Genomic DNA, 21,137 nt, shown 5'->3' with positions numbered 1-21,137 from the left:
GCAGTTCTCTTCGATGTTCAAGGGGTGGTCAGCGTAATGCTCGCACTCGGCTCCGATATTAAATGCCACCACCTATAGTCACCGATTGTCCACGTTTATAGGTCCACGAATCTCCGAACCGGACTGTTGGAACCGTCTGACTACTCCTGGGTTCCAAATTTACCCGCAATGCAGCATCCTCGCAGATTCCCTTAAGGATTTGGATCAGCAATGGCCGTTTAGGTTGTCTACATTCCAAGGGTTGACCGCATCTTGCAGCTTGAGACTTCGCGCTGGGAAGCAACGCCTGGATCCTGAGACCAGGTTCGCGCACCACGAACATAGTGCTCTCTGCAGCAGCTGTAATTAATCAATCCATCGTACACCATACGCTATGTATCGAAAAGCTCAACAGAACGGATTCCATCTCACTCTTTGTGCCTACGCCATTGACGTGCGCAACCGCTCAGGAACTTTCCACGGCCCGAGATCATGCATTCATACGGCGTAGCAAGCCATCCGTGGAGCGCACCAGCCAAGTCCGTTCTCTAATGCCTTTGGTGATAGGATAAGTAGCCCATATTATCCTGGCAACCATCGCCGAACTCGCAACTTGTCTGCTTCAACGCGCCCAATAGACGATGATCCTTTGGCCGCCTTTCTCTTTGCTGTTCGAGCTGCATCAGTGAGGCGCAATTCTGATCATGCCGCCTGCTGACGATGCTGTAGCACCACTCGACTCCTACGATAGACGCCGCTCCTGCCCGTTGCCACCTCCGTTCTCATCCTCAGTGTCACAGGTACGTATAACACTGCCTCTTATAGACCCCTACCCGTCCCGCATCAGCAAAAATCGGTCAACGGTTTCCTGGATCGGTAATCCTCCGCCTGCTCCGTTCCCACTTACCCCAGGTTCTCCGTGCTGATCTCACCGATTTTCCAACCTCGAAACGCCTTTCGCTTTGCTCTTCCCCGTCTCACCCCTCTTGATTCACGCCTCCACGAGCCATGATTGGTGAGATGGCCAATTCGTGAGATAGGATGCTTACGGTGGACTTACGTTCACCTTATCGAGGGAGCTGAACGGTGAGGGACGGAGCGAACGCCCGTACCGTCCCGTTATACGGATCCTCTTCCACTTCCCCCTTCCCCCCGGCCCTTTGGAACCTTGCTGACAGGGTGACCGTCTGGTGACCGCTTGTGTAACTTCAACACTCGATGTGTTCTCACATTTCGTCAGCCCCCGTATCGGACCCCAATGTTTCTGGCCGCCACGAGGCGAGGCAGCAACAGTCCGGGGTTCGGAGGTCACGAGTAACCTTTCTATTTTGCCTTCCTCTCTTCCGCAATTCCGAATGTTTCATCTGCATCTGGAGCATACACGGACTGCATCTCAGTTTTACATAGCCTGACCGTACTCGAGTTCAGGGCAGGGATCTCCAGCCTGATGATCCTCGTTGCTGCGCTGCCCTGCTTTCTTCCAAACCTTCCTCGTACAGCCATAACCGTCCACCCCTAACGTCGATATACCGGGTCGAGCAAGTTATCACATGCAGCGCCCATACTTCTCCTACACGTATCCCTACCATCCATAAACCTTCTAGATCCTGCACGAGCTCGCTTCCTATTTTCACAGTCCACAGCAGTCTTATTTCGCTATGATATTTTCGCTTCCAACCCTTCTCATAGGCCGGGTAAAGCATATTAATTTCGAAACCGAGAACGCCCCAACGCCGCGCCGCGTATGCACAGAACGAAACAGCTTGCTGACCGCACACACGTGCATGCTAAAGGATTCCGGGTGATCACGCTCACCGTTTACGAAGAAGGGGCAGAGGCGAAAAGGGCTTGTGTGGTCAGATCGAATCGTACTGTAGGAGCGCGCCGTCCCTTTGCCTCGTCCCGACGGACGCCCCAACGCCACCGTGAATCCTATTCGGCGCGCGCTGCACCGAGGGCTTCGGTATCTGTGAGGGAATGGCTTTGGATGCCGATGCCGCTGCGGCGGTTGGCGCTGCTGCTGCGCAGCTCTCACCAGACACACACACCATCGGCCCTTCACATGTGCGCAACAAGACCCTGCATCCGCTACGCCCCAACACCCCTTCCTCCACGCCGCCTACCTATACTGTTACGTACCTAGAAGCTCACCGCACGCGCACGGATATACGCGCAAGCGCCAGCCAGCGCGAATCAAACCCGCCCGCGTTAATTTGGATACATTGTCTTCTGACCCGGTGCGTGTATATTGCGCTGCGCGGCCTGCAGTATCGGATTCCGAGCTGTTGGGTTTGTTCGACGCTGCGCCTAGTCGGGACTGGACCCGCTGGGCGACAACGACGCGTTGGCAGCCAGCTTCTCCTTCCAAATATAATGTGGGCGCTTATACGTGTTCGAGAAGGTTTTAGGTCCTGGTGATGGGGGCTAGCCTTATGGCAGGGCGAGGCGTAGGCGCGCTTGGATAAGTTGTTCAGGGTGGGTGGACTGCCGATGTCGTACAAAGGAATGGCCAGCTGAGCGCGGTGCGCTGGGAGGATTCTAGGTTGGTAGACTACGGTGGGGAGTTGGTGGTGCAGGAGGAAGGAAGGAGGATGAGGGAGGGGAATTAGCCAGCCGATATCGGTGCTCACTTTTTTACTAGAGGGCTGTTGTGTTGAAGGATGCGACGCGACCGACCGGTTGAAGTGGACGCCTCTTCGTACGGCTCTTATGCCGTGGTGAGCGGGAGTGTAAAGTACCTTTTACCGGGCGCGCTTTTGCGGCTGATGGCTGATGGCTTCTGTGGGTTTCGATGTGTCCTGTGTTTACTGCTGCAGGTCTGGTACGAGAATTTTATGCTGGGAGCTGGGAATGCGGTCGGCAGTTTGGAGTTTGGGATTGGAGGCTGTATTGGAGGTACGCGGGTGCTTTTGGGGCCTTTCCCTTCTTATGTCTAGGCTTTTAGCTTTTCCATGGTAGAATGCTGTTCTCTGTTCTCTTTCCTGGTGAATCCATTATTGCTAGATTCATGAGCCGGCAGGTGCGAAAAGCATGAGCGCGTCAGTATGGCACTTTCTAGGGACAAGTAGCACGCTCGGTGAGTGTCATGAAGACTCCGCTTCCTTTTACTTTTCCCTCTTCTTCTCTTTTCAAACTAAGTCCTTACCATTCATTCTTTGGTTCCTCTATTTCCCTTCAATTAGGCGCGCAGTGGGGACCCTCTCGACATCGTGGTAAAGAACGCGCAGTCATAAATTCGCTCGACCTCGTCACAAAGAAGATGCGAGCATACTACATATACAGTACCAGCAAAAAAGACGCTATATTCCAAAATCCGTAGGCAGAAGGGGTATCATCAAAAGGTTCAGCGGTCGTGGTACCGAAGGTACGAGTATTCTACACCGACATACCAACACCAGAGATGCTTCGTTCGAGTATGCTCCGGGTGTCCGCTCTTCGACCGCTGAGATTTGTTCATCAGCATGTCTCGCTGGCTGCTGTCATTTACCACGGCTGTCCGCTTCTGCCGGCTATGCGAGTGCAGCGGTGCCATACTATGCGCGTTTTATTAGGATCTGCTTGTTGACATCGACACTCGGGTAACAGTACGGAGGCCTAAGCAGTATTGGATGGGAATCTGATTGCAGCAACGAGACGGACCTTGGAGGAGCTAGACCACGAGACGCCGTGCGTCGTGTTATTGCTTCGGAAAGGATACTACCGGTGTCTTCCTTTGTCACTACGACGGCTGTAGATCGTGCGGGAAATAGAGCAGGTCGCTTGTGTTATATCAGAGGCAGTGTCGATGGACTAGGCTTACAGGAAACCACTTCACCTAGACAAGAGGCAATAGACTTTATGCTACATCCAGCGAGCGTACTACCTACGTACGCTTGACGCGTGAGCGATCTGTGATCGCATTTGACAAACTCCCCTCTCTCGTAGAGAAGAAATACGACTTCGCGATCTTCACATGCAGGCAAGATTATAGATGTATGGTAATGCAAGCGCGCGTTTGCTCCGAGGAAGGCCTGATATTATTTTGCGAGGTACGAGATGAGCTAGGAAAATACATGGTAGAATAGAAAGTGCATTGCGTGAAGAGAGTTGGAAAGAAAAGTACAGCCCAAGCGAAGAAAAACAACCATCAGTAGTCGGGTAGGTGCGAGTAAGTTGCCCTTTGCCACACATCAAGGTTCGCGATATACTGTGTGGTGGTATCAGATAACGTAGGTATTCCTCTGTAGGTGGAAAATGATCCACAGACACAGTGAGTTTGGAGCAAGCCAGCATCGGCGTACTTGACGGAAACATGTTCTCCTCGATCGAGTTGGTCCCGGAGTTGCTCCATGCTGAAGTAATCGGAGGTCCAGCCATATCTCTCATCCAGGCGCCGGTATGTTGAGAGCTCTGCTTGAACGGCAGCCCAAAGTGTTGCGAGATCTTCGCGGAGACGGAAGAGTCCCGCCTGGTTATGGAACCCGAAATGGTCCCCCCTAAAAAAATCGGCAGGTGGATCAGTGCCGATGAACTCTCTATCATCGACCTCTGAATGTTCGCTCATCTCGCCCTCAGAGTCTATTACCTCACTGTTGTTTTGATCAAGGCACAATATCCCGCAAAATACGGACCAACCCGTCTTAACTTCGGCACTCCAGGAGCTTGATGCAGGGGTTTCTGAGAGCTTTTGGGAAAGCTCGGCAGGAGAGAGTTCCTCATGATCACAAGGTGACTCCAGGCCCGCATTTTGGACGAGTGCAGTAATGGAGATACTCGCCATCTTTCGAGTATCAAAGCCATTAGCGATAAGACAAAGAAGACAAGCGACCATGCCGAACAAGTCTTCGTCTTCGCAGCCGTGGCAAGCGACATGATATGCAGTCACCACGAGGCAGTGAAGGGGCTGAAGCTGTAGCTTCATGCCGCAATCGAAACAGCGACGTACGTACAATCCGCTCGCGGCCCCTCGCATTGCTGTGGAATATTGGCTTATCTGGCAAATGCAATGACAAATCGCTTGGACGGAAGTATGACAGAATTTGTGTTTCCACGAGAAGGGGATGGAAGGGTCACCTTTGGCCAGGAGATGTCGAATGCAATCAGAATCTGCGTCCCAACGACCACAGATGTCTACTTCTTCTCCGGGGAAGCGGCACATATCTCGTAGCGCAGGGTCGGCGATAGTAGGGGTTACCGATGTGTGCGACTTTAGGATTGCTATCATCAAGTTGTCCAACACTGTGTGACCCATGTCGTTTGTGTATATGTGTCGGAGATTTGGACCTAAATGCAAGAGCGCTGAAAAGATGTTGCAGCAAGATTTTGATCCGTCCAAATAACTCGTCGCCAAGTGACATGGGTGAAGAGAGCTGATGTCGACCTTCTCACGTTGAACCTGACGCAGAATTGATTCGACTTGGTCTACGTCTCGGCTTATGATGCTGAAACCGAGGGACTCTTGGAGAAGCTCGTCGGGAGATCTTTTAGCAGCTTTGGCGATTTGCGGTACAGCGACGGGTAGAGTTTCTGTCCGGATCGTGCTAAAGTCGTTGTGCTCGAGAGCATCTCGGAGTCTAGCCTGTAGCGGTGGCTCTTGCCACTGACTCGGCCACGGCCCCCAAGTGGATTCATCGTATGGATCAGCAGTGGCTGCGAGGTCGGCTGTGATTTCTTCTTCCGGGAGCTCCTCGTAGTCCTCTTCTTCATCCTGACGTACGTGTATATGCCATCGGCAAAGGTTGCTGGGCCTTAAGACCTCCGGTGGCCGTGGGCCGTCGACATTTAGGCCACCGCTAGGGGTGCTGGGCAGGCTACGATGAGCAGGGTCGTGGAAGCGATCAAAGCCTAAGGAATCGGCTGTCCAAACCCGCGGGCCTCTGCCCCAGTTCTTGGCTGTCTTAAAGCAAAAAAACCAATACTGATACAGCCATGTAGACATTTCCCTATGTATGAATTAACTCTAGGTCTATAACCGAGACTGGTAGTGGCATACATCCTTTCCTCCTTGTCCATGGACTTCAACAGTTTGTCGTGCTGTCCCTGAACGAACAGGTGGGCGCGGTCAATCGCTACTTTTTCTTTCAGATGTAGTGCCGTCGGGGAAGGTGCGTCCCGAGGTGGATCGGCGGAAGCGGAGGGAGTGACGACTGCAATGTCGCTACCAGGTGTTGGTGCGGAGAAGCTTGAAGGTGAAGCGTGGCTGAAAGATTGCACTTGGAATCGACGCATGGCTGCATAGGGCATATTCCACTTGAGGAATCTGATCGATTAGCAAGCGTAGTAGATAAGTACTTGTACACTTACATGCTGTTCGCAAACGATAGTACAGGTCTAGAATCTACCATAAGTACGTCAGGCCCGGTAGCAAGAGGAGCCCTTTTCAGAACCATATCTCGAGACTCTTGGCGAGCTGTGGCCTTCAAATGTCTCCTTATCTTATTCTGGTCGATTGGTCTACCCTGAAAGGTTATTGCACTGCTCGGTTTTCCTGCTGCAGCTCTGCTTTGCAGCTGTGTCGCGATTTCGGTCTTCTTCCTGGCAAGCATGTTCTTCTTCCACTTCCACTTCTTGAACTGGTATTTATATTGGTTCTCACTGCATTGGGGTCATATCTTAGCATCGCCTCCAATTGAAATCAGAACACACGCAGTCCAGCCACCTACCCAGCGTCGAACCCATGATCATTCTTCATGATCGTAACTACTTCAGAAACTTTTCTCTTCTCAACCATGTACAGTCGCTCGATGACCGCCTTGAACCTCTCCCAGCGGTTGGCGGCGGCCGAGGAAGGACAGCCGGACTGACTCTCCATCTCGCGGGCGGATATTCAGCCTCGTGCGTATATCGGCGCCCAAGCGAGCCTCTCGAACCAAGTCGTGACAGAAATTGATGAAGGGCGTGATAATCACAGCAGCGGGTTCCGGGCGAGGAAAAGAGGAACGAAGGATAGTCGAGCGATTTTCTTGGATGCGGTGAGCATTTAGAAGTCTTTAGGAAGCTCCGGCGGGAGATTGGTGCCTAGCTGCGTTTCGGCTGCAGCCAAGCCGAGCAAAAGGAAAACAGCCAGTGAGCGGCCTCAAGTCCAATCCAAAGTTCCGCAAAGTAGGCTGGGCTTGCCTCGTTGCTTGCAGGACCAAACCTTGCATAAGCGAGAACGCCGCAAGCACGGTGTCCATCATGCCAAGGCGAACAAAAGTGTAATGGCCAATGAAAGTGTGTGAATCTCGATGGGTTGATATAACGAAGATGCCTTGTTGGCATGATGAAAACACCGTAAACGTCAGGTGGATGCTCGGATCTACTTTCTCTAAGGGTGAGACGCCCACGCCTGGGCTCCCGTTGAAACGACCTATGATGCATGGAGAAGTGTCTCGATCCATGAGCGGGGTACCGAGAAGGTGCGGACAGCAACATACAAGCTGTGTTTCCCTGCCGCTGATGGAGTACTGACTCGTCATCCGCCCAGCTCTACAAAGGAGCACTCGCCAATCGTCGGGCCACCTTGTTCCGCAAGATGTGAAGCCACTTATGCGCATCCCGCAGCCAAGCCGCGCAAAAGGAGACAGCCCAATCTGAGGAGGAGATTTTGTAGCGTCCGACTACCTTTTTCTTTCTGCCCCAACTCTGCATCCTTGATCTCCCTTCCTGTCAATGCGAGCATGCATGAAGGCATAACCGGAGCAAACGTTCAACATCAAGCCCAATCATGGTCGCGCATCGAGAACTGATCATGGAGACTTTGCCCTACTCGCGAACCTTGAGCCAGTCCTCCCACTCATGTACTTCTGTGGGCCGCCTTTCAGTCAGCCAACATCTCCACCGACTCGAGACGTGTATATAACTGCGTCTCCCTCACTTTGAACCTCCCTTCGCACTGTTCCAACACGCAACACCCACCCGATCGGTCGCTAGACGTAGGCGTTCCTCGTTCTCCAGGTCCTATCACAGTTCATATCATCGTTGCCACAACCACTCTTTCGTATTGCTGCACCACCCATACATCCTTCCTTCATTTGATCTCCATGGCTTCATCAAACTCCGGGAACCACGGCTTGCAGTATGTTCAAATGCTGACTCTTCTTCAGATTTTGGTGCCATTTACTCATCTGTTTAGACGTAGCTCAGCCAAGGCTGCCGCCCAAAGCACTCCGAATGGAACCGCCGGCCCCCACTCCTGCCCTTACCACGCCAACGTCCTCGCCATGAATTCGAACACTACTTCAAAGGGGTTGACTCCTATGCAGCGCTTCCTGAGCGAGGGCGCTACGGAGCAAAGCGCCCTGTTTGTTCGTCCTGATACGGGAGAGCTCTCAATTAGCAAAGGCTGCACCTGCGGTGGTAAAACCGAGGCGAACCCATGAGACGCGAAGAGAACTGGTGTTGAACAGAACGACACGGAGTACGACAAGAGGAAAATCGGGAGCTATCAATGAGCCATCTCTCACAGGTCCTTAAAAGGGATTAGCTCTGCCGTTTCCATTCTAGTAGACCTCGGGAGACACTCGTCCACCCCGGGCTTGAATCGATTAATTTTCTCTTCGTTTGTGCCCAGCCGCATCCGCGGAGAGGATGTCGCTCATACTTGAACGATTTCAACGTCGCCTGGACGTGTGATGTGGTGCAATGAAAATTCGCGGGGTCGGACGACGCGGGGCGGCGGCCTCCATTATCGCTTGCATTGTTTCCACCGGCAACTGTGGGCTTAGAGTTTTGCAGCATCGTATTAACGAAATGATGTTGACCTGAAGTGCAGAAGTGCCTAGGTTTGAATTGAAGCGATGAGGGACGAGGGACGGGTGACAGGTCGGAGAAAGATCGTGCCGGGGCTTGGCTTAATAATAGAGCTAGCTAGGCATTCGGCCTCCCACAGATTCCCCGTGTCTCTAACACCAACACCTCCTTCTGTTTCATTCGCCTCAGCGTCCGGAAACCACGCATACATTCCAAAGTTTATTCCTTCCAGGCATTATTACATACGACTGTCACGTGACCGCAGGCCAGGCTGAAAGCAAATCGTTCCGTCGGACTCCTGCCTACCATCGGACTGTCTTCGGTGATTTTATTCCTAGAAGGCACCTCGGGTTATACTAGTGCCAGATGCCGGACTCTGGCGCATGGTGTTATCCTGTAGGAAAGGATTTGTGGCGTTGCGGCACAGTCGCTGTGCCTAGATCCTCTTCTGCACCACGCCGACCGGAACTATATTTGAAGCTCTAAGCGCCGACTCAGGCTTCTTCTCCTGTCTTTCTTGCCACGTCTTCCATTAACCATGGCGTCCTTCGCGACTCTTCCGACAGAACTCCAAGAGCAAATTATCGCCGAATTAGATATCAGCGACCTTTCCTCCTTCTCGCGCACTTGTGTATGCGTTCATAATGCTATTCTGCCTTTCCTATACCGCAATGTTTCTATTACTTGGAGCCGTTGCAAAACAGTGTCTCCTACCGCAGGTCTGCTCCTCCGCAGTCTCCTCGAAAACAACTCCCTAGGACCGTTGATCCATCAACTTCATTTACTGGCCGAGAAAGTAGCTGCATCGCCCCCTGTCACAGATCCTTACCCGGATGCCGTCTTGGACATTCGATCAAATAACGACCACCCGATTCCTCAAGCGTTGCTTGAATGCAACCTCCAGAAAGCCGGGATACGCGAGGACGAACATACAGAGCAGCTATCTCTTCGCAAACACGATGCGATCATTGCCCTCCTCATTCTGAACTGCAACAATCTCGAGTGGCTTGACGTGGACACTGGCTTGTTGGTCGACAACACCGCTTTGCCGAGGGCGATTGAGCACACTTTCAGAGAGATGGGTGCGAGCGACTATAGAGCCTATGAAATAGAACCTAGTAAACCCGACGTCGCAGCAACAGCCACAACCAGCTGTCCTCCTCCTCGCTCTATATTACGGCGCGTTTTCGAATGTCTGCGTCGTAACGGCGAGACATCTGAACCGAACACGGTCAGAGGTCGACCCGAACCACGCATCGAGCAACATCAAACTAAGCCTTACGTTGATTACACTCTCAACAAAACGCGGTTGAACGGATACCCCAGTCTCAGACGTGTGGATATGACGACGACTATAGAAGACTGGCGGCTTCCCTATTACTGGCGCCTGCCCCCAAGAGTACTCGTCGCATGTCTACATTTTCCAGCCCTGGAGGAGCTTCATGCGCAATATCTAGCTCCAAATTTTACTCATGATTCCGCTGGATCGCCTACTGTGGACGAAGGATGGGACGAAGCGTCGAAGTCAGACCCAGAACTTCCACAGGCAGAGCGCTTGTTGACAATACGACTCCTTGCAACCTCAATCAATGCGAAAGGGTTAACGAGGATCCTTTCTCTTACGCCCAGTCTCACGCGTCTGGTGTACGACTATTATGCTCAAGGCCACGAGCGTTGCCCTGGTCGGGTGGAATGGTTCCGCTACGGCACTCTACGTGGCTCGGACTTGCGCCACGCTTTAGAAAGCGTGCGTGGCACGTTGCAATATTTGACAGTCTCCCTCACCCCCGTCAAGAATGGCAAAGATCCACTCGATTTATTTCCCTACACTTGGTTAGGTGATGGAGTAGGTTCACTGAAGGATTTCCATTCCTTGCGAGGGCTGGGTATTGCGCTTCCTGTCCTATGTGGTGACGCGCAGCGCGGATTGCCACCGCCGCCGCTTGCGTCGATGCTGCCGGCGAGGTTGGAGGAATTCCATTTGACAGGCGACGTGCAAGTATGGGGTCTCTTCTACCAATATGGTGGCGGTGAAATTTTGGAACTCATCGAGCAGTTTGTCGCAGTTTCTCAAGAGGTAACCCCACACATGAAGCGACTGAAACTGGATGTGCACGCTATGGACTATCCAGAGTACATATGGGAAAAGGGCTATAGTGAGAGAGCGAAAAAACTGTGCACGGAAACGGGACTGGTATGCGAGATAACAGAGTAGCAAAGCCGATGGTTCAAGGGCCACTCTCGAATAAATTTGGAAGGAAATGCTATGAACTTTAAGGAGAGAAAATGCTGTTAAACTTAGAAAGCATGGAAGACCTTCAACATCGTGAAGCCCTAACCTATCCGACCAGAGCTCTCTTTGCCAAGGATGGGATCAGTCCTCAATTGCAAATGCATCCAGAGCAGCAACCAGGCTCCTCTTCATTGGCTGGCGTCGAACTCGCTGGAGCAGGATTTGCCACTGGAGTATTTGCAGGAGGCGTATTTGGCGGAGGTGTGTTCGCAGGAGGCGTGTTACCTGGCGTCGGCAGCGGGGTCGGGGGAACTACTCTCAGATCTCCGACATCGAGCGGGATATGCTTTTTCTCAAAGAATCTTGGAGACCGTTTGTAATCGACATCTGGTTCTTTTTCCTCCCTTTCCTGTCCGTTAACCTGGACCTTTCTCTTCCACGGACCGATGTAGTAATCTGAAAATCGACGCGAATTCGTGCCTTCTGAGATGAACCTCGAGCCTTTGCACATGGACGTCAGCAGCTTACAACCCCATTGCTTCCTTTCGTCGCCTGAGTCATCTCCAGTGCAAGGGTCCACAACTCGCAGCCTATCTGTAAGAGGCCAATTCTTTGAATCGACCGGGTCTTGTTTGGCCGGGTCTGCGGTTATCGTAATAAAGAGGGCATTATCGCAATTCTTCCTAGTAGGGTTGTCCTGGAAGAACTGGTACAGCGCACCACACTCACCCTAAACATATCCCGTTAGCTGGACATCCCATGGAATTCTGGCTCAATGCCAACCTTAAGGAGTCATTGAGCGTATTCTAAAGAATAAACATGCCTAGTAGGCTGGGAGTCCCCAACCACAGTTCTTCCAAGATTCTGGAGAACCAACAGGAGTACAAATTGTAACTTACACAACTAGCCCCTGTTCGATGAATGTCTTCCGGGGTCCAATACGCGTCGCCTGGATTTTCTGGATTGAAGGGACTTGGCTGGCCGTCGGGGTTCTCCCATTCCCACCAATACTGACATCTTTCTAGACAATCTCTAAGACTTCGGAGTGAAAATCAGTAACAACATTTGAAGGATGATCTGAGAAACTTACCCATCTGGAATATTTTCTCTCCACTTCCATGTGTTCGTATCCACTATCAGGTTACCAACCTTCTTGCCGACAATGCTTGATGAGAGGTAGATACGTTCTTCAATCGCTAATGCGGTCATGACTTTTGGACGCCTTCCTGATGTAAATAATCTGTCCATCTCCATGTACGCATTCTTCGTCAACAGATTCAACTGAGAATCTTGCCTGTCCAAAACTTCTGTGAACGCATCTTTTGTGTTTGGGAAGACGAGTCTGCTAGAGTAGAGCACCATCACGGCGCCAACGTCCTTCGGATTCCTTCCTGGAGTCCCCCTTTTCCAATACAGTTGCTTTTCGTCTCTTTTTATATCCAGAGTGTTCTGGCAATATCCTCCTTCCGGCAGAGTGTCCCGAACGGCCCGGGCGAGGATGTAAAGGAATTCACTATGAGCTGCGGGCGAGGAGATCGGGGGATCCCATGGTCCAGGTTCGAGAACATTGGGAGGTTGGTTGGCTAATAAGCGTCAGCTACTAAGGTCTCAAAGCGCTGGGGCAGTGAGGTCCGGAACTGGCGTCTGCCGTTGAGGACGCGTGGAGTTGTGCTTGGTCTGAGAAGCAATACAAGCAAGATACCACAAATCATGGGAGTGGAAAGGCCTACTTACCTCCAGCTAGCAGGGGAATGATTGCCAACAGGACAAGGAATGGAAGTGTGTACATGCTGTAATGATTCTTTAGAAGGCTTGCGATCTGAATTCAAGTCACTCTTTATCTGCCGGGGCTACTTATATTGAGCATACGCGGTGCCCAGAGAATATTCTAAGGGTTGGACACATAGCTCCCGCTACGGTACAAGAATTAGATGTTGACAAGTAGATAAAACCCCATCTTTAGATACTTATGGAAGGAAGCATCCTTCAATCCCCCTCGGGGCACAGTAGCGGTCTCCAATCTAGCCAGCACAGCGCCGTTTTACGAGGCACTACAGCTTGTAGTGAAGGTCCATCCGCATGCCCAACATTCCAAAATCTTAGAGTGAGCGGCAACACGACTATCCGCGAGGACTGTCTCCTATTCCGGTTGGAAATGTTCCACGCTCTGACGCTTAGCGCTATCGTGCAGATCGATTCTAATTCTGGTGCTTGCGGCACAGTACCGACTCGAGATACACACCCCCATATGCCCCATGCGCCATGCCCTTGGCGATACATCCAAGCGGCAAACCGAACGCCAACGTGGCATCGCAGACATCAGAAAGTTTCGGATACTGTTGCGGCTCTTCGACTGTCGTCCGCTTTTCATTGCCTAGGCTGAGCTGTATCACACTCTTGGTAGTCCTATCGCTTACAGGCGTATATCGCCACGTCTCTCCTTTCAAGCGCCCGAAGTGTCTCGATAGTTTCACGCCACCCCCTTGGATCGATGCCAGCTGTTCATTCAGGCCGCATGGATGCGAAGGGTCACCGAAACACATCGTCTCAAACTTCATAATCGAGCACGATTCCATCGGGATGCGGCGCCAGGAGAATGATCAATGTGGCCACTGTAGCCTTAGGAACTTTGCAGTAAGACCACAATGGCACATAAAACAACATTCGCCATCGTGCTTCGGGGTCATAGGCATCTGACTTTACGAAAAGTTCTCAGAAGTTTAGCTTTGCGAAATCTTCGTTATGAAGCCCCTCTTGCTCTCAACTTTTCTGACACTTGCGTCCATTTGCACCGGCCAAGGGGAACAATCCAACCCATTCGATGAGCCGCTCACTGAGGACAATGCCAACCTTAATGCTCTCCAAGCCTACCAGCAAACATTCGTATGCACGGAGTTCTCCGACCAATACTGGCGCGACGTAGTGGAGCAATGCAAGTCTGTGTGCGTAATGGGTCGAGCCGATGGTGAAACGGCAAATTCGGAGGAAGACCGATGGGTGGAGGGCTCGTACAGTTGTCTCGGCGAGTCAGAGTGGCTGTCCTTCCGCACAGGGGAGCCTTCCGATGATCCCAGTGAGTCTGAAGACGTCAGCTAAAGAGACATCGATGAATACTGATCCATGATAGACATCAAGAGAGTCAGAGGCGGCCACTGTCAATGCAATCTTGCCATTATTGAAGAGCTTGGAGATTTCTTTGTTGAATCCGTCCAGGTAATTGGAGAGATGTTGGACCAATACGTGTGTCCATTCATAAAGGCCCTGGACATTGTCGTCCAGGTTGCTGAGGTGGCTATACCTGGGGTCGGAAAAGCAATCACTACTGGGATGCGTGAGTGTTTTCTTATCGATGGCAAATATGTCCTAAAACTCTTTCTAACGATGTCAGGTACCGCTATTGCATCCGCCAAAGCGTTCAAATATGCCTACGAGGGCCAAGACGCTGCAAGAGAATGGGCGAATTATCTCTTGGGCAGCCTGGGCATATCTGAGAGTATGGGATGCGGAAAGGTTCCAAGTCTCGGGGAGCTCATGACAGCCTTCGTCCCGTTCGCCGATGCAAGACCGGACATATATGCTGATTTCAGTACCATACCCGGCGGCCCTGGGTGTAGGGGAAAGGGTAGAAGAGGTAATAGAGATAGTTGCAATAACGACGAGAGCAATAGCAGGTCTCCGGATCAGAACACGGACAGCCCCGGACCTACCAAATCCGAAAAACCGAAGAAGTCTGCTCAAGCTACTTCCCCGCCAAGCGACTCTAAGACCTCCTCTACCCCGTCCATCTCCTCGTCCTCCTCCTTGTCCTCCTCCACGGCTCCTTCTTCCCCGCTGGGCGAGACCACGATCTCATCACTTACGTCTTCAACAGCTTCTGCTTCGACGATTGAAGACAAAAAGTGCACTTACTATAAACCTAGGCAGGGAAATCAGAGGGTGATGATGAGGGAATACTCAGATTTTCTTAGGACAGTTGGGGACCAAAGTCAATCGGCCTCGAAGGTAGTTGTCCAAGTTCGAGAAACAGGAATGCATACAGAATTGGCAAGTTAAAAGCTAAGGGATGGAAATACAATTTTTGTCGCCCAATTCTGAATGTAACCATTAGTAACTCAGATTGTGCGTGGGCGGGGCATACTGACCGTATTGGTCAAAAGTCGGCCTGCCAAACCTTCCGGACTGTAAACCAACTGCCTAGGAAGTCAAGCGCTGGAAGTACTTACTAGATACTACGCAGAGGTAGCAACTTGGTAAAAAGGATCTCTCCGGCTCAATGCCCTAGCGCTCTTTCGCCTTACCAATCAGTCCAGAAGAGAACCCACCTCCCCGCATTCGCGTCGACTCGGAGCATGAAGAACCGAACTAACCTTGAAGCATCCGATGAATATCGCGCTAGACCGCACTCGATCCCATCAGGACGCCCTGCTTGACAACGCAGAATGGTACGACATAGAAGGCACACCACCTTTCTACAGCCCGTGGCCCAGGACGCATATCCCATGAGCCAACAGTTCGACATGGGAGAGCGCGGTGGCGTTAATACCGACCTGGGCGGTAAAGACTGCCGCTGTAAAGCTGATTTTCCCGAGTTTGAGCATTTAGATTGAGCATTTCGAGATTTGGGGATCGAGGCTTGTGATACACCGCCTACGGCCGTGGATCTGGAGGTGCTGGTGCGAGATTTGATCCGAAGCCGACTAGGGGGGTTCTCCAGTAAGCGAACGAGTTTTGTAAGGAACAAACGGAAGAAATAGTTACAGTACAATATTCTGATGGTATTGAGAATGATTCAACGGAGCTTTAAAGAGGGGGATGCTTGCGGGCGGCTTCTTGATTGGCTGGAAGTCGGCCCGTCTCCAACCTTGCGACCATGACGTTTCATCCCGGCCCGACTCTGATGTACCTCTCGCACGCACACTTTCCACGCGCAAAGACCATGTCCATGTACATGCACTCACTCGACATTTCTCCACTGGGCTACTCGCGCGTAGCCTCACGGACCGCCAAATGGCATCTCCAACCACACCTAATGAGACCTCGCCACTCCTCCAACATCACCCCCCGCACTCCATCCCCAGCAGTCACGATGCCTCGCAAGACCCAAACGCTTCCAAGCCCGATGCAGACCGGACAAGTCTCACTCTCAGAATCGCCGCCGCCATGTTCTCCTTCGTAGTCCTGGGCCTTTTCACATCCACCATCGGCGTCATGCTGCCTCCCATCTCTAAGCAATATCACCTCAGCGACCTATTCGCCTCTTTCATCTTCCTCGTCGGCCCTGTCGGCTATGTCAGTGGCGCTTACTTCAACTCGGCCATTCATTCCACTTTTGGCCAGCGAGGCATCGCGTTCCTTGGCCCTGTCTTGCATCTCTTAGCCTCCGTGGCTATCGGTGCGCATCCGCCGTCCTTTCCGCTGGTGCTGGTGGGATTTGCGCTCGTAGGTACGGGGAATGGACTCGTAGATGGATCGTGGTGCGCGTGGGCGGGGAGCATGGAGCGAGCGAATCTGGCGTCCGGGCTGTTGCACGGCGCGTTTTCGGTGGGTGCGGCGACGGGCCCGTTTGTGGCGGGGAGTATGATGGCGAAGGAGAACGGGGAGTGGTGTGAGTGGTATTATGTGCTGGTAAGTTATTCAGGGATGATCCTCCGGCCCACAAGGTAGTTGCTAATGACAGTGTTTATCAAATAGGCCACAGCATCTGTCCTGGAGCTCGCCGTCCTCCTCTTCGCTTTCAGGCATGAGAATGCGTTGAGGTACAGACAGGAGAAGCATGCCGAAGTGACCCACAGCAAAGGTTGTACATCAGCTATCGTTAAGCTCCCCGCTACCTGGATGTCCGCAGCGTACTTTCTCGCCTACGTGGGTACAGAGACCGCAATCTCAGGCTGGCTCGTAACATTCATGATGCGCTCTCGCCACACATCCGCATACCTAGCTAGCCTCTCATCATCAGGCTTATGGGCCGGCATGGCCGTCGGTCGGCTCACACTAGGCTACATCACGGACCGAATAGGTGTACGACGTGGCACAGTGATATACTTCCTGTGCGCTCTCCTCCTCCAAGTCTTATTCGCCACCGTGCGAACCCCAGTTGTGTCTATCGTATTGATGACTCTGCTTGGGTTCTTCATGGGCCCTTTGTTCCCATCCGGTATTGTCGTCCTGACAGGACTGCTACCGGGGGAGCTGCACGTCGCAGCCGTATCGTTTGTGGCATCGCTTGGTCAAGTTGGAGGCGCGTTGCTGCCATTTGCTGTTGGAGCCGTTATTCAGGGATTGGGGATAGGCGTTTTTCAGTACGCTGTTATTGTGCTGGCGGCGGTTGCACTGATACTGTGGATCGCTTTCGCGAGGCTACGGCCGATAGCGATTACTGATACTCCTAGAGGGGATGATGGGGAAGCGGCCGACACCGAAGGGTGATAGAAGCCCTTAGGTGAAAGACTCCGTTGGCGATCGGGAAGCGGAACCGTAGACTCTCCATAGTCGGTGAAGTCACAAGAATCGTAGGCGGTGCGAGTAGGTATTGTCATCTCACTATAGAATTCACGGCTCATGCTCACAGACCTCCAAAAATAGACGGTGCACCGCTCGGTCTTCCGCAGGAAGTTGTTCCGCAATTTGCGCCAGAGTCGTCTTCGCAGCGCCCTTCAAGAACCAGAATCCGCAGTGCTCAGCTCGCCTGACCAATGATGCCGCCCAATGGGCCACTACGACGAGTGCAGCTGGGTTGTGGCATGAAACCATGTTGTTAAAATGCTCCGAGACCTTTGTTAACCACGTCGCCATACCGCGCCACGCCACTTCCACCTCACTGGACGCAAAGCTAATGGCACAGCATTTCACCAGAGCGGCGATGGCCGCCAGCGCGGCCAGGACATCTCGGGTACTCTCTGGTCTTCCAAATGCCTCTGCCATGCGATAAGGGAGCGCGCTCAGGCGGCTGAAAACAGCGGAGGAGGTGCCGTCGTGTGGAGTAAATGTGTCGAAGCTTCTAGCGTTTGAAAACGAGGTCCTCAACCTGAGAATTTCCTTTGCCTGGGCGAATGCTTCTCCTTGGCCATGGTCATCGTCAGTCTGGACGCGGTCGCCAGGATGAAGGGTAATATCGGGCACGACAAAACCCCGGATGGTCGTCAGAAAGGACTGCAGTCGAAAAGGCATAGTCTCAGGCTCCGAGACGATGCCTTGATCAAGCAGTGGAGATTCAGCGAACGCCCAATGCGCACAACACAGCAAACACCTTATTTGCCCAGCTACGATGTTGGCATCGTCCTCTATCCCAGCGGCCACCGCACACTTCCCTGACTCTTCCCATCCGATAGAGAATTCCGAAGAGAATTGCTCCAATCGCTCGCGATGAACCCGCGCGGTCGTTGCATCATTCGCAAGCGCGACCAAATGGCACGCCGAGATGGCCAACAGACCGCACATCAGCCATCGCCGCCGCAGGGCTTGGAGAACAACGTCCGCCTGCCAGTAGTGCGTTGCGGGCCATGCGTGTTCGGCAACGGGAAGCGTGAGGCTCGTGGTGGTGGTGAAATGGTGGAAATACGTTAGCGTTTCTAGGTCGATATCGGGTGGTGAGGACTTCGGAGGTGCCTGAGAACACTTTCCCACACGCCGTGGTGGTCGTGGCGTCACTGAGTCCGCATCAGGCACTTGCTCAAGATGCCCTTCCTCATCATCTCTTTGGTCACTATCCTCTCTGTCCAGAGTGGTGACCGCCAGCGGCGCCGTTCCAACCGGACCTGCGTCTGGAGAAGGAGGAACAGTGACCTCGAAATACCTCAGTTTCGTGCCGCGGAAGAAAGTCTGAAGTTTCACCGGGCGGGCAAACGAAGCAAGAGAACTAGGAAGCTCGCTGAGCCCATGGACCTCGCTCTGGTGGCGTCTCATGCGCTTAGCACTAGCACATAGATTCCCACACCCAACCGCGGTACATCGATAGCCGGAGATGACGGGTAGCGCGTCGATAGGCGGGGAAGACGAGGCGGGCAAGGGAACTTGATGTGGCTCGAAAAGATCGAGTTGAGCAATAGAAGACAGTAGACGTTGTCTTTCGGAGCGGTAGATCTTGTGCCGGAGCAAGTGGCTCTGCAGCGCGCTTTTCTGGATGGCGTACTGGCATTCTCGACAGATGAGCACGCCGAACCGAGGGTCATACTCGAGCAGATCATGCAAGCCCAGTCTTATGGGCGACATGATCTCGAATAGTGAAATGATTGTGTGCGGTATGTTTTTGGTGTTGAAGAAGGCTGAGTGGACGTTCTTGAGGGCAGAGGTGACGCTAAACTACTTGCATGCGCTACAGCGGACCTAAGCGGATTTAAAGCGAAACAGCATATGCGGTTCTGCCCGCGAACGACATATGAGGTCCCATTTGCTCACGGCGGGAACAGTATATTTTGTTTCGCTCTGCATTCACCTTATGGGTGCCAGCGTTCTAATAGCGGAAATGTCCCGAACCAATCTAGATGTGGCTTCGCTATACTCACGCCCGCAAGAACCTCAGTTTCGATTCGAGAATTCCTCGTGGGAACGCTATATGGCGCTCCCGTTGCTTACACTCAAGCTCCAATCTACCGGCTCCAAACTTCTCCTCTCGTCGGCTCCGACTCGTACTCCGTGTAAGCCCGGCACTCGTCCATCTCTGCCCTCATCTCCAATCCTGCTTAAAAATGCCCTCGGAAACTATGCCGTTGGTTTGCAATCACATTGACAGTTCCTTAACTGACAACCTTACTTAAAATGCTCTCTTCTCTCTTCTTTGCATCACTCGGTCTCGTCAATCCATTCCGGACCACTACTCCACCCGCCCTCCCACATCTGCCCACAAAGCAATTCCCCAGAACGCAGGGAAGAAGGAATAATGAACGCCCCCAAGAATCAAGCCGCATGGCTCGTCAAAGCCGGCGAGCCCCTACAGGTCGGCGACGCCCCCATGCCCATCCCCGGCCGTAATGAACTCGTCGTCAGAAATGCCGCCATCGCCATCAACCCGCTCGACACGCACATGCAAGATGCGGGTGTCTTCGTCCAGCAATGGCCCGCTATCTTTGGCTGCGACGTCGCCGGGGAAGTATATGAAGTAGGCTCTGAGGTGCAGCGTTTCATGAAAGGGGACCGCGTCATTGGGTGAGTTAGAGTTACCTTAATTAATATATTCTGTTCTAGTTTGCAAAGAAAGAACCCCCCAGGACTAACACCAGCATTGCAGACATACCATCAACCTCGTCAGTGGCCGCCCCCAAGACGGCGCCTTCGCCTTGTACACATGCATCCCCGCCGACAAAGCAGCCATCCTGCCCGACGGCATCTCCTTCATCGACGGCGTCGTGGTGCCCTTCGCGCTGGAAGCAGCCGTATGCGTGCTTTCCGTCAAAGAGCCCGGCGAGGCACTACCCGGCGTGCCTATCCCGGCCCTCAGCCTGCCGTACCCGTCGCTGCAGGACACTGCCCCGTCCTCTAGCAAGACTCTCGTTGTATACGGCGGCTCATCCTCCGTCGGCTCCATGGCGACGCAGCTAGCCACCGCCGCGGGGATCACTGTGCTCTCCATCGCTGGGAAGCAGAACTTCTCCTTAGCCAAGCGCTGCGGCGCGGCCGAAGTCTTCGACCACGCGGACCCTTCAGTCGTCGACAAGGTCATAGAATCCCTCACCAAATCCCGCCACTCCTTCATCGGCATCTTCGACGCCATCAGCACACCCTCAACCTACGCTCACGACTTAGCCATCCTCGCCGCCTTGGGCGGCGGCCACCTCGCCTGCACGCATCCCCCGCCCGCCTCTGTGCCCGCCAACGTAAAGGCAGGCATGATCTTCGCCGTCAACGACGTCGCGACGCCGGTCTGGAGGGACTACGTCGCGCCCGCGTTGCAGGCGGGGAAGCTGCAGTGCCTTCCGCTGGCTACCGTTGTTGGCAAGGGATTGGAGCACGTCCAAGAGGCGCTGACTAAGTGTAAGGCGGGTGTGAGTGCGACGAAGCTGGTGGTGGAGTTGGAATCGTGAAAGGGTTTGAGGCCGTGGCGAGAGTATAGTTCAGACGGTCGACTGTACCGGCACTGATCGCGCGAGGGATACTGTTTCTCCTATCCGCAGTAGATTTCTGCACATTTTAGTCCTAGTCACAGTAGCATACCTTAGAAAGCATTCCATGATGAGTGTCCTGACATATCATCGTGGGCTACCACCTTTCCGATTCTATGTAG

The 21,137-nt window shown here is 53.0% G+C and overlaps 9 protein-coding genes across 9 annotated transcripts; 6 read left to right on the top strand and 3 right to left on the bottom strand.

Annotated features, from left to right (window-relative positions):
- Positions 1–330: 330 nt before the first annotated feature.
- Positions 331–1,055, top strand: BU26DRAFT_518706 (uncharacterized protein). Its single transcript, XM_033828880.1, has one exon. The coding sequence runs from the start codon at positions 684–686 to the stop codon at positions 903–905; it is 222 nt and encodes a 73-aa protein (XP_033685299.1). The 5' UTR covers positions 331–683; the 3' UTR covers positions 906–1,055.
- A 2,939-nt stretch (positions 1,056–3,994) lies between these two features.
- BU26DRAFT_483226 (uncharacterized protein) lies at positions 3,995–6,902 on the bottom strand. Its single transcript, XM_033825800.1, has 4 exons — positions 6,621–6,902; positions 6,262–6,552; positions 5,951–6,217; positions 3,995–5,900 (listed from the first exon to the last, which is right to left on the bottom strand). Exons 1-4 carry the CDS (start codon positions 6,767–6,769, stop codon positions 4,106–4,108), a joined length of 2,502 nt encoding a protein of 833 aa, XP_033685298.1. The 5' UTR covers positions 6,770–6,902; the 3' UTR covers positions 3,995–4,105.
- A 693-nt stretch (positions 6,903–7,595) lies between these two features.
- BU26DRAFT_518703 (uncharacterized protein) lies at positions 7,596–8,715 on the top strand. Its single transcript, XM_033828879.1, has one exon. The coding sequence runs from the start codon at positions 7,980–7,982 to the stop codon at positions 8,316–8,318; it is 339 nt and encodes a 112-aa protein (XP_033685297.1). The 5' UTR covers positions 7,596–7,979; the 3' UTR covers positions 8,319–8,715.
- A 137-nt stretch (positions 8,716–8,852) lies between these two features.
- On the top strand, positions 8,853–10,966 carry BU26DRAFT_518702 (uncharacterized protein). Its single transcript, XM_033828878.1, has one exon. It carries the CDS (start codon positions 9,227–9,229, stop codon positions 10,901–10,903), a length of 1,677 nt encoding a protein of 558 aa, XP_033685296.1. The 5' UTR covers positions 8,853–9,226; the 3' UTR covers positions 10,904–10,966.
- A 103-nt stretch (positions 10,967–11,069) lies between these two features.
- BU26DRAFT_564158 (uncharacterized protein) lies at positions 11,070–12,710 on the bottom strand (the record flags this gene model as incomplete). The annotated part of the gene is made up of 4 exons (XM_033833257.1): positions 11,070–11,651; positions 11,821–11,959; positions 12,012–12,504; positions 12,656–12,710. 4 exons carry the CDS (start codon positions 12,708–12,710, stop codon positions 11,070–11,072), a joined length of 1,269 nt encoding a protein of 422 aa, XP_033685295.1.
- A 953-nt stretch (positions 12,711–13,663) lies between these two features.
- BU26DRAFT_550471 (uncharacterized protein) lies at positions 13,664–14,974 on the top strand (the record flags this gene model as incomplete). The annotated part of the gene is made up of 3 exons (XM_033832055.1): positions 13,664–13,994; positions 14,049–14,252; positions 14,310–14,974. The coding sequence occupies 3 exons, from the start codon at positions 13,664–13,666 to the stop codon at positions 14,972–14,974; spliced, it is 1,200 nt and encodes a 399-aa protein (XP_033685294.1).
- Positions 14,975–15,928: 954 nt separating this feature from the next.
- Positions 15,929–17,408, top strand: BU26DRAFT_594125 (MFS transporter; the record flags this gene model as incomplete). The annotated part of the gene is made up of 2 exons (XM_033834894.1): positions 15,929–16,546; positions 16,613–17,408. The coding sequence occupies 2 exons, from the start codon at positions 15,929–15,931 to the stop codon at positions 17,345–17,347; spliced, it is 1,353 nt and encodes a 450-aa protein (XP_033685293.1). The 3' UTR covers positions 17,348–17,408.
- Positions 17,409–17,470: 62 nt separating this feature from the next.
- Positions 17,471–19,153, bottom strand: BU26DRAFT_540122 (uncharacterized protein; the record flags this gene model as incomplete). Its single annotated transcript, XM_033831534.1, has 1 exon — positions 17,471–19,153. Exon 1 carries the CDS (start codon positions 19,127–19,129, stop codon positions 17,471–17,473), a length of 1,659 nt encoding a protein of 552 aa, XP_033685292.1. The 5' UTR covers positions 19,130–19,153.
- A 643-nt stretch (positions 19,154–19,796) lies between these two features.
- Positions 19,797–20,928, top strand: BU26DRAFT_455859 (putative zinc-binding alcohol dehydrogenase domain-containing protein cipB; the record flags this gene model as incomplete). Its single annotated transcript, XM_033824895.1, has 2 exons — positions 19,797–20,062; positions 20,145–20,928. Coding segments are annotated over 2 exons (1,050 nt in total), but the record flags the coding sequence as incomplete, so codon positions are not given.
- Positions 20,929–21,137: the final 209 nt, after the last annotated feature.

Source organism: Trematosphaeria pertusa, assembly GCF_010094035.1.
Source record: "Trematosphaeria pertusa strain CBS 122368 unplaced genomic scaffold BU26scaffold_6, whole genome shotgun sequence".
In the NCBI taxonomy this organism is placed as follows: domain Eukaryota; kingdom Fungi; phylum Ascomycota; class Dothideomycetes; order Pleosporales; family Trematosphaeriaceae; genus Trematosphaeria; species Trematosphaeria pertusa.
Note: the sequence above shows the minus strand (reverse complement) of the source record. Positions and strands in the feature narration are given on the sequence as shown.